Source organism: Lactuca virosa, chromosome 3 (genome assembly GCF_052849685.1).
Source record: "Lactuca virosa cultivar CGN04683 chromosome 3, Lactuca_virosa_CGN04683_v6, whole genome shotgun sequence".
Lineage (NCBI taxonomy): Eukaryota > Viridiplantae > Streptophyta > Magnoliopsida > Asterales > Asteraceae > Lactuca > Lactuca virosa.
In genome coordinates, this window is record NC_136428.1 from 49198255 (window position 1) to 49212924 (window position 14670).

A 14670-nucleotide genomic window follows, 5' to 3' on the forward strand; every position below is an offset into this window, starting at 1 on the left:
AAACAGTTTAGGGTAATGTTTCTAGTCCATTTCCAGCAGCAAAACTTGAAAAACTGCACTAAGGGGCTCCTACTCGTCGAGTACAAGAACCTACTCGACGAGTAGGATGAGTTTACTCATGGAATCATCGAGTTCCCCCATGGACTCGGTGAGTTTATGCTTCAGAATGCATAAAAACGAGTTTTTTTCACAATTTTGCATCAAGTATCAAACAAACAAGCCTAGGCTCTGATACCACTGATGGGTTTTGAGCATTCTAACACTCCTAAGTGTACATGCAACCCTAGCAAACCTTGGATCTATGTTTTTCTAAAATACATGCAAAATACTTTTTCCAAGGTTCATAATCCTATCTAGCATACATGGGGAACTTTAAACATAAAAGATGGCTACAATTACATACCTTGTAGTTGATTTGATTCCTTGAAAACCTTGAGAGCCAAGCACCCCAAGTGTGATGCCTCAAATATTTCACACAACACCAAGTGCTTTGGAATGACTTTGAGAGAATGTAGAGCACTTCTAATTCGGCTTGCCCTCTATTCTTTTTAGTGTAGCCGATTTTGGTGGATGTCATGTTCTTTATATAGTGTGTTACTGATGTGTGTTAAACTAACTAGTTTTATCCTACTTTTCACTTACGAATTAGACACATAAAGGCAGTGGACCTATCAATTGTGGTATAGTTAAATAAGTAGGGTATCGAACTCAGGGAACGGTAATTAAACTAATTACTAATATTATCTAAAACAAATAATAAAATAGGAGGGGTTTTCTCTAGTTTTGCAAGACTAGAAACTTAACTAAACTTAACTAATCAACTAATGGCTGAAAACACGTAAAAACCAACTAAATTCAATGATCAAAAGGGTTTCTGTTTAGGTTCAACTCATTTACTCCTATGGTTAATTTTTATGGTAATGTAATTGATTAATTGTTATTTGGCTACCGAGTAAGGTGATTAGATTCACATTCGTTATTACCAATCCTTAGAAAATAGATTAATTTAAGCAGTGATCAAGTGGTTAAACTAATAAATTCCCTAGTTTAATTATTCGGGTTAAATAAGACTTGTAGTTAGCTAATTAAATTGGTGATTCAATTAACCTCTTGCTGACGGTGTATCACACAATCTCACACATTAATTTACACATTCTCTAGTTAATCCTAGTTTCATATTCACTAATCCTAGGCATATAGCAACGTGTTCACATAAATCATATGAGATAAGCAATTAAGAGATGTTCATGCAGCTTAATTACTTAGCAATTAACAGAAAATAGTTATGGTTAATGCATAAGGGTCTTTAACAAGCTTAAATTAACAAGATTCACCAATAACAATTAATCAAAATAGTAAATTAATCCATAGGAGCAAACTTGTCTACCCTAAACAGAAACTAACGAAATTAGTTCATAATTGCAGTAGATAACAAACTAAAAACGAATTCAAACAAGCTAGACATAGTTCTATTCAAAGGTGAAGTGGAAAATTAAACCTAAGTTGCCTTAGTCTTCTTAGAATTGAGGATTAGGGTTCTTCTCACGTTCTTCAGATCTCCAGCAGTCTCCTTAGTCGCCAAGTAAGCTTCCTAAAAGCCAGAGAGAGAGTCAATTCGGGTTTGTGGCTTCTATTTATAGATTTTTCAAAACAGGGGCTACTCGTCGAGTAGACAACCGACTCGTCGAGTCCCCTTGAGGAATCCGTATACGGCAAGGACTTTACGTGCTGCTTCGAGAATCTTCGTATGTACTCGTCGAGTAGACGTCCCTACTCGCCGAGTAGCTTCAGGATTTGGCATTTTTCTTCTTTCTTCAGTTCCCGAGCTTTCGATCGTACCTCCTGCTTCCTTTTACCTCCGAGCTTTTCTTTTGAGCTGAAAATACAATTTGAACACTATTAAGTACCTTTTGTCCATAATATGTAAATAATTAGCTAATAAATAATAAAAATCTATACTAAATATATAGCTAAATATGCACATATCAAAATACCCCACACTTGACTTTTGCTTGCCCCCAAGCAAAACTGAATTTTTGTACACTAATATTACATAAGACAATCCCAATCAAACCCAACCATTATGCCAAGACCGCAACGCATGCATTTGTGTCTAAATTTTTCCTAAGGACCCCCCTCAATTCTAAATACTCACAATCCTCATAAACACCCTCCCACTTCTTTTGAACAATGCTCATTTTATGCATCCCTCCGAATCCATCCGCAGAAACCCTCCTAACCTCAAGGTATTTTTGGTTGAGCAACCCAAGCATACATAACTAGAAAATTACAAATTTCCGATACCAGTATGGAGCTATTTTTGGAATTCTTCACTCTTTGATAAATTGATCTTTATTTCTTTGAATTCACAAACTTTTGGTTTTTTGGTATCTTTAACTTTTGATCCTTCGGAATTTTGATCTTTTGATCTTCACTTTAATTGCTCCAAAATTCTTCAAACTTTTCTTGTAATTTTTTTTCACATGTAACTCACTTTTTTTTCACTCAAAACCCTACATACTTAAGCAGGGGCACTCAACTTCAACCTTTATTGGTTAAAGATAAAATTTTTTCCTGGATACATTTCAAGTACACGATGCTAAACGTGTTGCATCCCTCAAACTAAGCGAGGTTATGTTTTTGTCCCATGATTTCACTAGAACAAAGGGGGCCACAAATGCATTGTAACGTGTATAAGCTCAACTAAACATTTGGGTCTTCATGCAATCATCAAACATAACACTTAGCATGATTCCTAATTGCTTTTTACCAAAATTTTCTAACTTAAATCCTAGCAATTTTAATGCAAAAATTTCAAAATTTTCAATTTTAACTAAAATTTCAACTAATATAACCAACCTAAAATTTCAACTAATATAACCAACCCCCTACCCCACATTTAATTTATGCAATGTCCCCATTGCATGTTATGCATGAAAAAGAACAATAAAGTAAAGAGGGAATTGGAACAAACTCCCCTGGGATAGTAGTGGCGAGGTTGATCCTCTTTAAGCTCCATCTTCAATTGACTTTAGACATGGGAACAGCTCATCCATGTCTTGGGTGTCGAATCTCGTGTGACACAACTTCAAATATGCAGGAAAATAGTCTCGAAAAATCTTCGGGAATTAGCCTTTAAAGAATATGAGTAAACCCGTATCATATGTGGTCAGAATCCAAGGTTTAAGCAGAAAAACGTGGATTCGTAAGCGGACTCGACGAGCCCAAGTTATGCACTCGGCGAGTACATCGCTGAGTGATAAATAAACCTTCTGCTTCTGAATCCGTTTCTGTTGTGGTTGGGTATGACAATTTAGTGTCTTTCCTTCATCTCTACTTCATAAGCAACACTCTTAAACCCTCTTTGACAACGGACTCGACCTTAAACTCAAAATTTGCACATTTTCTTCTAGACCCGACCCTTACTCTTAGCCTTGAATTTTGAGACTCTTGACTCTTGCATGCTTCCTAGCCTCAATCTGAAAAATAAGAGCAACCACAAGTGATAGAAAAAACAAATTCCTACTTAATCATCCTACAAAGCAAATAAAAATTCAAACACACAAAACAAATAAAAATTGTCTTCAAACAACCAAATAAAAAAAACATAAAAATATCAATCTTCATCTTCCTCCTCATTTTCTCCTGCCCCACTCCCACTTGCTTGGTTCCTCCTTGCTTGCACTCGTTCCTACCAGCTTGGCACATAAGGGAATCCGGGTCCGGGCCTTGGCGCGATGTTCATTTGTTCAAATAGATAAACAAATGACTCGTTGTTATAATTCATACTTCTGCCAAGGTCGTCTTGGTACCTTCTTGCTTCAACGTTGTACCAATCCATGGGTAACACATCATCCACCGGAATGACCGGTGGGTCTTCCCGAACTTGCTCCCGCCTTTACCTTACCCTTCTTCCCGGCTCCTCCGGCACTAACACCTCATCCGCATGAGGGATGCTAAAATGTCCTCCACCAAAATCTTCCACGATTCTTGCCCTCCTAAATAATGTAGTGCTGAAAGGAGGAGTAGGAATCATGGTCAACATCCGAGCTGCCCCTTGTTCCAAAATACCATATGTCCTTGCTAATCTTGTGACAAACATGCCCCCATTAATCTTGGAGGTGATCCGTTCCTTGACTGCACCCTCTGCTAAGTACTTTACCAAACAATAAGGCAAGTTGCAGAAAATATCGGGAGTGATAATACTCCACATGTAGAAAATGTCAAGGGTGGGCACCTTATCATCATCCTTGCGCATATTAATGGTACTTGCGACAAGACGATGAATTAGGCGATGGATTGGGGAACAGATACTCCCCTCTTGAGCAGATGACATAATATAGACCCGGTTGGCGATTGTGTTCCACCAGGTCGAGGCAACCACTTCCTCGGGCAGGTCTTTGTGACAATGTTCTAAAAATGTTTCAAAATTTTCAGTCATTATCACTTCTTGATCATAAATCCCCATCCTCCACGCAAGCTCTGCAATGATGCATTGGCGCAGCTCCCCTCCAAGACAGAAAGATATAACATTTGGGTTGTAATAGTCACTACCACCTCGGAAGGAAATGGTAGCAAAGAACTCCCAACACAACTCTTGATAAACGGGCTCTTGAATCTTAAAGAGTCGGCTCCAGCAATCGCAAATTGTAGTCATCCCCTCATTGTTGAAAGACTTGACCAAATAAGGGGTCAACTCTTCCTCCAACACAGCTTGACCAATCCAGTGCCAGTCAATATCATTAGGGACATATATTTCCTTGCGCTTTAACGCTTCCAGTCTGTTTTTTGCATGAGCAAGGGAAGATTTTGAGGTAATGCTTGGAAAGTTTAGCCATGGAAGATCCCCATAGCCACCTCCCCTGGAACTCTGCCCTCTTCTAGACATTCTTCCTGCAAAACACAACCAAACAAACCAAAAACAAAACACAGAAAGATTAAAAACATACAAATTTCTGGCTTCTGCAACCTGGACTCGTCGAGTCCACGAACCGACTCGGCGAGGAGGACAAACTGTGCGAGTCGAGTTCTGTTAGATGGAATTATCCGACCAAATCTATAAATTACTCCAGGGGTTTGCTTTGGTATGTTCCAGGAGCATAAATATGTAAGAAATTTAGTCTAAAACGTCCTAATTTAACAAGAACTCAAAACCCTAAAATCTAAGTTTAGTCAAAATCAGGATTTTACAGAGATTAAGGGTATAACTTCACCAAAGATTGAAACTTTTAACAGATTAAGAGTGAAAATAGTTACCTTTGAGATCGTACCTCCTGCTTCCTTTTACCTCCGAGCTTCTCTTTTGAGCTGAAAATACAATTTGAACACTATTAAGTATCTTTTGTCCATAATATGTAAATAATTAGCTAATAAATAATAAAAATATATACTAAATATATAGCTAAATATGCACATATCAGTTACATTTAGGGTTACACCATGTAAACCCTAATGTAACATGGCTCTTCATTTCCATGACCCATGGGTTTGTAACTCCCATGGAGCATCCTATGGACCTTAGCCCAACTTGATAATCCATGGAGCATCTAGCCTACTATACAAGTATGGATGATTTACACAATCAACCCATATATTTAATTAGTCTCCTTTTGATCACTTAATTAATTCTAGATTAATTCTTGATCAATACTAATTTAATAATATTATTAATATATTAGAACTTATAATATATTAATAAACCACAAGTGTTATTTCTCTCATTTAGTCTATCCAAATGCATGATGCCATGCAACCCAAATGGACCATGCCGGGTCGGGTCAAGTACATACCAGAAATAGTTATGGACTTAGACACCTCATCCAACAGAATGTTCCTGAAATTTTATGTTGTACTAGTGTACTCTGTACTAGAAAAATAGTGAACTGTAGTAGTGTTTGTAGTAGTGTTTGTATGAAAACCTTCTTGTATGAGTGCCTGGAATCCACCAGATGTAGTGTAAAATAGTGTACTGTAGTTTCATTATTTAAAATAAAACCTTTGAAGTAGTGTTAATCCCGTAAACAAATGTTTTAGTTGATACTATTGTGAGTTTCATATAACCATGCTTGATATGACCTAGTGGCCTCTATGACGTTCTTCAGGCGTCGAAATGTTATGAAATTTGTTACCCCAGGCCTGCCGGCCTAGCTCGTTGCAAGCAGCTCAAGTGCGGGATTGTCAGTCCCGTATAGATCTATACACAAATTCATGCTCTCCCTCCAGGAGACTCTGGTTATAATTTATAGGACTTGGACCTGTACCCTGATGGGTACAATGAAGTAGTATCTCACAACCCTGTATTAACTAGTTTACGTGTAGTGTAGTAGTGTTCTCTTGTACTTGAAACTTCATGTATTGCCATGTAGTAGTGTACTTTGTAATGTAAAATAATTATACTTAAATAATTATTTAGTAGTGTATCCTTGAAATAGTGAGATAGAGTAGTGTTCCATAAACTATACCTATTATAGTTTATATACTTGTTTCTATATAGTGTTCTTGAGCTTGTAAAATAGTGTAGTGGTTCTCAAACTATACCGATTATAGTTTAAATGTATGTTCTTGTATCGTTTATTGAATTTACCAAAATAGTGTAGCAATGCACAAACTATACCTATTATAGTTTGAATGTATACTCTGTAATGAACTAGAAACCTTTGTAATATATCAGTGTATATAAAGCAGTAATAAAAGATTTGAATAAAGTTCCCTTTTGCTCGGCATGTTACAAAAGGGTTAATATATATATATATATATATATATATATATATATATATATATATATATATATATATATATATATATATATATATATATTGATAAATGAAGCGATAAATTGGTTTGAAACAATTACAAATGTTTGGAAACGGTTTGAAATCGTTTGAATGTTAACACAAGAGTCCTTGTGTTTAACTTGTATCCCCCCTAAAAATATTGAACAATAGTGAAAACATAGGGGTATGAACTCACCTCTAGTGCGTGTTCGCGTTCGGACAGCGAAACTGTAGTGACTATCCTCGGGCTAGCGTACGTGGAAATAACGGTATCCTAGTGATATTTAAACACATGATCATATTTAAATTAGTGAAATAATTAATTAAAGTGTTAGACAACACTTAATTTATGTAAGGAATACTCACAAAAATTACCGAGAATTATTTGGAGTGTTGCTAGGTGTTTTCGGTCTAGCCCTCACCGAAATCCCTTGATTTCGGTCTAAAACGTCAACCGAGAACCTAGTTCACGGTCTTAAGGGGTTCTCGGTCAGGAATGATTTCGGTCTAGAGGTTCTCGGTCCAGATGGTTTTCGGTCAGCTTGAAGATTTGAAGATTGTTCTTGGTGTTTTTAGTGTTCTTGGTGAATTTATGAAGATTTGAAGGATTTTGCTTGAAGATTTGAAGATTCTTGTATGATACTTGAGAGAAAAATGAGTGTGTTTTCGGTTGGAAAAGTGAGAAATGACTTATATTTTCGAGTGAAACCATATATATCGAGTGGGTTTTCGGTCGGAAGGGAGTTTTCGGTCCGGGGAGTTCTCGGTGGGGTTTGTGGTCCGAGGGTTTTCGGTCGAAAAGGGTTTTCGGTGCGAAGGTTCTCGGTTCCAAAGGGAAAAATTATGATTTTTAAGTGCATTTTATCCCCCAAATACATTATATAAAAATATCATTTATATAATTTAAATCATATTTAACCCTTATGATCCTAACAAAATCAACAAACCTCGAATTTTTATTTAAAGGGTTTGACTTGAAAAATAACGGGTTGTCACACATATGAATGTAAATCGGCTCCATCTACCGGCGAACATGTAAGCAAAGTAACCATGATCTCCTCCATAATTGGAACTTTCCAACCAACCACGAGGGTTGATCATTGGACTTGCGTTATTTCCAATGATGACATGTACTATGTAGATATTCTTAGAAATAAAATTGATCAAATTTTGGTTGCTCGTACTGAAACCGTTTTCGAATGAATCTGTGAGGTCCCAGTTACGGCCTCATGTTTTATCTGGAGAGTGAATTTAAGGACAAATTTTGCTACTTGTGAGCTCATGAAAAGGGGAGTTTTTATCGACTCTCCAATATGTGCAGAAGGGGTTGAAGATGTTAGCCATGCATGTGTTTGTTTGCAACCATTGTATGGGAATGGGTATAGTTAGGTTAGTATTCTTATACCTCAATTTGAAAACGTTGGCGAATTAGTTAATTTTGCTGCAAATTGGGAAATTGCTCGAAAAAAAGGGAATTGCCTTCTTAGCATATGCTACGGTACATTATAATGGATATGGAATGTGAAATGCGATAGGTTGTTTAAAAAGCTTTGTATACCCCCAACTAAGATGACCGATAAAATCAAATCCCTAGTGTTCACATGGATCATACATATAAGGTCAAATTGTTCATACAATTTGGTTGAGTGGTGCGTTGATCCATTTATTTGTAAGTGGAAACTTTATAATTGTTATTGTTTTGTCCCGTCTAGGTACTTGATGGCAGAGGTTCTTTTAATATATATGTTGGTTCTAAAAAATACCAGTCTCTTCAATAAGGTTTAATAGAGAGAATAAAGTGGTGATTGATTAGGATTAAATATGTATTTAATGGGTTGTGAATATTAAAAGTAAATTTGAATTGGTATTTTATGGATAATGTGAAAATGATACACAATATCTTAAGCTCTATAGAATTCAATTAAAAGCATCCACAATGACGAGTTCAACGAGAGAGTTGAAGGAGGTGACAAATATATTTGTTATTTAATGGATTAAACTCTAGCATAGTGAGATGTCACATTAGCATTCAATAGATTTGAAGTTCAATGACCATAACTCTTCAATGGGAAAAGGAAAAATGTTTAATTCTTAAATATATACTATAAATTAGCTTTTGTAATTTTCTATTGAACTTTATAGAGTTTAATGTATTTTAGAAGAAAATTGTTAGAGTTATATGGAATGTAAAAAAATAATATGACAATTCATTAAACTCTATAGATTTCAATACATTGTGGATGTCTAATTGTGATATTCTAAAGAATAACAGGTGTATATATATATATATATATATATATATATATATATATATATATATATAGGTAAGTTCAATTGAGAAAATAAAAAAGGTTGAGAATGAGAGAATCGTTCTCAGTCACTCATTTATTTTTGCCGCAAAAGCCTTTGTTGTACCAGCGGAAATGGATAAGGAATACACATGTGTTTCCAACAAAACATGTTTCCTTAAACTATGCTAATCATTACCTTAATATATACAAAAACATAGTTTTTTTTTGTTTTTTTAATTTTTAAGAAGTTATTTATATCGAAAAATGATTTTAAATATACCAAAATTTATGATTTTTTATTCTCTACAAATAGACATCCATATTGATATACTTTTAAGATAAAATAAAAAATTTATTTTTTTTATATTTTCAGCTATCGTTATTCATAAGTGAATAAAAATGCATCAGATTTTTGCTACAGTACATTCGTTATTCACTTATGAATAAAAATATATAATTAATTTTTTTTACAGTTTAAGTATCATTTATACTACTTATTCATATATGAATAACAAATTAACTTTAACAAAAATCTGATAAATGTTTTATTCATATATGAATATAAATATGACGACAACTAATACACGTTTTATTCATATATAAATATAATATATGATGAAAGATGATGTAAAAAATATATTTTAAGTAAGAAAACTTTATTGCGTGTCATATTCATATATGAATGGTACTTAAACTATAAAAAAAGTTACACATACGTTTTATTCATAAGTGAATAACGAATATACTGTAATAAAAATTTGATAGATTTTTTTATTCACTTATGAATAACGAGAGCTGAAACTCTAAAAAAAATAATTTTTTATTTTATCTTAAAAGTATATCAATATGGATGTCTATTTATAGAGAATAAAAAATTATGAATTTTGATATATTTAAAATAATTTTTCGATAATAATGGCTTTCTAAAAATAAAAAAAACGAAAAAAATATGTTTTTGTGTATATTAAGATAATAATTAGCATAGTTTAAGGAAACATGTTTGGTTGGAAAACACATGTTTATCCGTTATCCATTTCCGACGGTACGCCTAAGTTGTTTTGCGGTAAAATAAATGTGTGGCTGAGAATGATTCCCCATTCTCAACTTTTTTTTTTTCTCAATTGAACCTCATATATATATATATATATATATATATATATATATATATATATATATATATATATATATATATATATATATATATATATATATATATATATAAGTGTTTTAATAAACGGAAAAACCTCTCACGAAAAGGCATGCATGTAAAAGGTGGTTTCATCGAATTTGTAACTAGGAGGAGTTTCGATGAAACACTCGATCAAAAGGATCTTTAGCCTTTCCAAAATTGTCTTTAATTTGTTTTAAAAGTTTGTATATCTGTCATATCATCTCACTGGGCTGTGTTAAATTGCCATACTAAAATAATTTTGAATATATTTATTCACAATAATGAATTGTATTAGCCCTCTCATCCACATATTGAAGCATAGATTCTTCCTGCACTTACAAGATAAGTATCGTATTCTTCCTCATCATCATCATCACATGCGCTTCTATGGAGATTAATAATGTCATCTGAATGGTGTTAATCAATATTTTATTCTCTCTTAACTTCCTCGCCAACCTCCTACCCACCCAAAAAAGTGCGACTTTTACACAAAAGTCCCGGCCTCCATTCCTTCTACACAATTGTACATGCATTTGGATTGTCATCACTGAAAATGGATGTAATATTACCATTCACGTTGCTACTATACTCTTCACTGTAGTGAGTATACCGTGTTGGTGGCTCTGGCCGGCAGTAATCTGTGAACGGTTGTGGTTGTTGGGCTCTAGTGTACTGTGTATACTGCACCGGTGGTTCAGGTCTGCTGTAATGCGTGTATTCTGGTGAAGCTTCGTGTCTGCTGTAACGTCTGTATTCCGGTGGAGCTTCTGGTCTGCTGTAATGTGTATACCGTTGTGGAGGCTCCGATTTTGCATAATGTGTGTCTTGTGGTGGAGGTTCTGGTCTGTTGTAATGTGTGTAACGTTGTGGTGGTTCCGATCTAGTGTGATGTGTGTGTTCCGGTAATGGTACTTCCAGTTTCCTGTAATGCGTGGAGGGTTGTGGTGGCTCCGGTCGGCTGTAATGTGTGTATTGTGGAGGTTGCCGGATATGTTTATATTCAGTGATATAAGGTGTAGGGTTGTATGTACTATATCGGTGGTTCACATGGATTGGTTGGCGTTGCGGTAGCTCATGCTTGTACCCTGGACTAGGTGAATTCGAGTAGTGTTCCAAGGACGCATTATAGACACGATCATGACTGTTTCTATAGCCATGGTCTGGTGGGTAGTGGTTCACGACGTAGACCTCTTCAGCTTCTTCTGGTATATGTATTGGTGTAGAGTCTGTAGATGGAGGTTCTTGCGCCGCCGCCGGTGGTGGTGGTGGTGAATGTGCTGGTTCTGGTGTTGCTTCTGGAGGTAGATTTTCTGGTTCTTTTGGTTGTTCAACTGGTTCTGGTGGTGGCACTGGTTCAGCTGGGGGTGGGTTTGAAGGGTCAGGAGGTGGTACTCCGTCTTCTGATGGTGGTTCTGTTGGTGGAGCTGGTTGTGTTTCTGAACAAATTATTGCAGCTTTTCTTGTTTTTTTGATCGCCTTGACTATCTTCTCAGGATCCGCCCACCCTATTATTGTTAGCTTCTGTTGATGGATGTCGATATAAATATCAACTATGCCTGAAAGCATTTAGCGCACTATCATTAATTAATAGAATCGATGGTTTTAAGACCATTATTTAAGTTACTTACCATTGATGCCATGTAGAGCCTTCTTGATCTTCTGAACACACCCATTACAGTCGACCCGAACTTGTATCTCCGTAACTCGAGGTTTCTACATGCATATTCAATTATTCATATGAGATATTGGACCTATAAATATAAGATTTAATGTAATTTAGACTAAGAATGCATAAATTGAGATGGTTTTGAGATGATACCTCCATTTCTGACATCGTATCGTGTAATCGTGGTCCTCGTGAGAGAGGGGAGAACCCGAGAAGAGATGGTTTGTAGGGGGGAGGTTGAAACTAAAGAATCAACATTTGGCTTTTATTAGTGCATGGAGAGCGAATATATAAAAGGCATTAGGTGTGAGACTTCCTATAAGAAAGTTAGAAACTAGATTCTATGTGTGAATATAGAAGAACGATATAAATATAATACATCAAAAACATATTTTAAATAAAAAACAATAATGATTTTTTAAATGTTAATTTGTCAACTTAAATATTAGATCTTGTAGAATGAAAAAATAACATATTTTGGCACAATTTTAGTTAAATTTAGTTTTTTTCTTTTCCCTGTAATGTTTATAAATATATATAAAAATAAAAGGATTATATTTATTTATTTTGGTTCTATAAAAATTGTCAAAATGATATGTAATTATTTGACGTACTTGATTTATATATAAATAAATATAGACACATTTATTGTTTTGAATTTGACTCCATTTAGAATTTTGAATTTATATTTAACTTTTATAATATGAGTTTTGAATTTTTGAATTTATATTTAACTTTTATATTAACATTATTGTAATGTTTTATGTGTGTATTGGGTTCTAGGAGGGTGTTTGGATAGAGAAAATAGAAAGTGTTTATAACTTATTGCTTATCCTCAACGTTATGTTTGGATAGGAAACATTAAAAATCAGCTTATTGTGGTGGGGATAAGCTAAATAAGCTAATATTAAAAAAAACATATCCCCCTTACTTATAGCTTATAACTTATTTCTAATCCAAACACTTTTGTAAAAACTATTTTCTCCCACCGTTATAAACCAATAAGATATAAGGTAATAAGTTGTAACCTAATTTATCCAACCACCCTCTAGATGTAGATGTCTAAAGAAAAATGAAGGGTTCATCGAAACAAATGTTCTTTTAAAAGAAAGCAATTAATGACGACGAGCAAAAGCCAAAAGCTATTAAAAAGTTGGCCTTGCAACTTGCAAGCCTATAGATAACTTTGGTATTTTAATTCTTAAGCATGTTACTTCTATGATGTTTGAGAATTGAGACCACAAATATATATATATATATATATATATATATATATATATATATATATATATATATATATATAGAGTCAAGATCAAATAAGAAGGAAATTTTTGATAGGAAGGTAAAAAGTTTTTTTTTTACATATTTTTTTCGCGAACAAACAAAATGAATCATTAGATGATTCATTTGTAAGATGATTCACAAGAAAAAATTCTCAAAAAAACATCTTGATGATTCATTTATACAATGATTTTGTTGTTATTCACTAAAATTGTTATAAAAATAAATTTTTTCTTAATTTACTTAAAAATGAATCATAAAGATGTTTTTTGAGAATTTTTTCTTGTGAATCATCTTACAAATGAATCATCTAGTGATTCATTTATTTTGTTCGTCAAAAAATATGTAGAAAAAAAAACTTCTTACCTTCCTACCAAAAAAAAATTCTTACCGGATCTATATCCTATATATATATATATATATATATATATATATATATATATATATATATATATATATATATAGCTAGGTTATAATGTGGATGGACAACTATTGTGGAGATGTGTGGACAGTGTTATTCTATAAGAATTACTAAAAAATAAGTTGTTTAGTAATGTGAATACGTTCAACCTCACATAATTATTGTCATTTCCATTCATTCTCACTAATTCTTATTCATTTTTGTTCTCACGCATCGTTTTTCACTCATTTTTATTCTTACAGAATACGACTCAATAAACATCATGACAACATTCTGACAGAATGTGAATAATAATAAAAAAGAATATAATAACATTATAGACGATTTAATTTGTGAGAATACGTGATAATGACAATAGTTATGTAAGATTGAACGTATTCACTTTATCAAACAACATATTTTCTTTGTCATTCTCACAGAATAACATTGTCCACACGTCCGCACAATAGATGTCAATCCACATTTGAACCTATCTCTCTCTCTCTCTCTCTCTCTCTCTCTCTCTCTCTCTCTCTCTCTCTCTCTCTCTATATATATATATATATATATATATATATATATATATATATATATATATATATATATATATATATATAACATTAACCATACGAAAATAGACAAAAGTTGGATATCAATGTCATAAAAGGCATTACAAAAGTGGGAGATGGAAACATGGAGGTACCACGTATACAACAATCTTCAAGGTAAAATTTATTGCTATGGCACAAATTTGTGAGAACATGAATCACTCTTCAGAACCAGTGATTCGATCGGGCTTCTTATTCAACTTTTTTTTGATTAGTTTTGGTTTGTTGTTCGAGCAACTTTTAAGAACCAATTAACCAGCTGGAATTCGTGATTCCATCTTTCTTAATCAAATGCTTTTGGGTTTCTAATTTCCAGCCAATAAATCTCTTGAACATATTTAATTTAGTTGTCTTTTGCAAAGAAGCCGGTAAAAAGTCTTGTTTTCATCAATTAAAGTTCCATATGATTGGGAATTTTTGTAGCTTGCATGTAGAGGGTATGGAATCAAACCATGTTTCTGTATGTTCTTATAAGATAGA

The 14670-nt window shown here is 33.8% G+C and overlaps 1 protein-coding gene across 2 annotated transcripts; it reads right to left on the reverse strand.

The window, feature by feature from the left end:
- Positions 1–10466: 10466 nt before the first annotated feature.
- On the reverse strand, positions 10467–12157 carry LOC145165633 (uncharacterized). Of its 2 annotated transcripts, none has more exons than XM_079084405.1 (3): positions 12055–12157; positions 11864–11948; positions 10467–11791 (listed from the first exon to the last, which is right to left on the reverse strand). In XM_079084405.1, the coding sequence occupies exons 1-3, from the start codon at positions 12067–12069 to the stop codon at positions 10749–10751; spliced, it is 1143 nt and encodes a 380-aa protein (XP_078940531.1). In that variant the 5' UTR covers positions 12070–12157; the 3' UTR covers positions 10467–10748. The 2 variants fall into 2 exon arrangements, with proteins under 2 accessions (XP_078940531.1, XP_078940532.1); XM_079084406.1 differs by having other exon boundaries at positions 10467–11809.
- Between the last annotated feature and the right edge of the window lie 2513 nt (positions 12158–14670).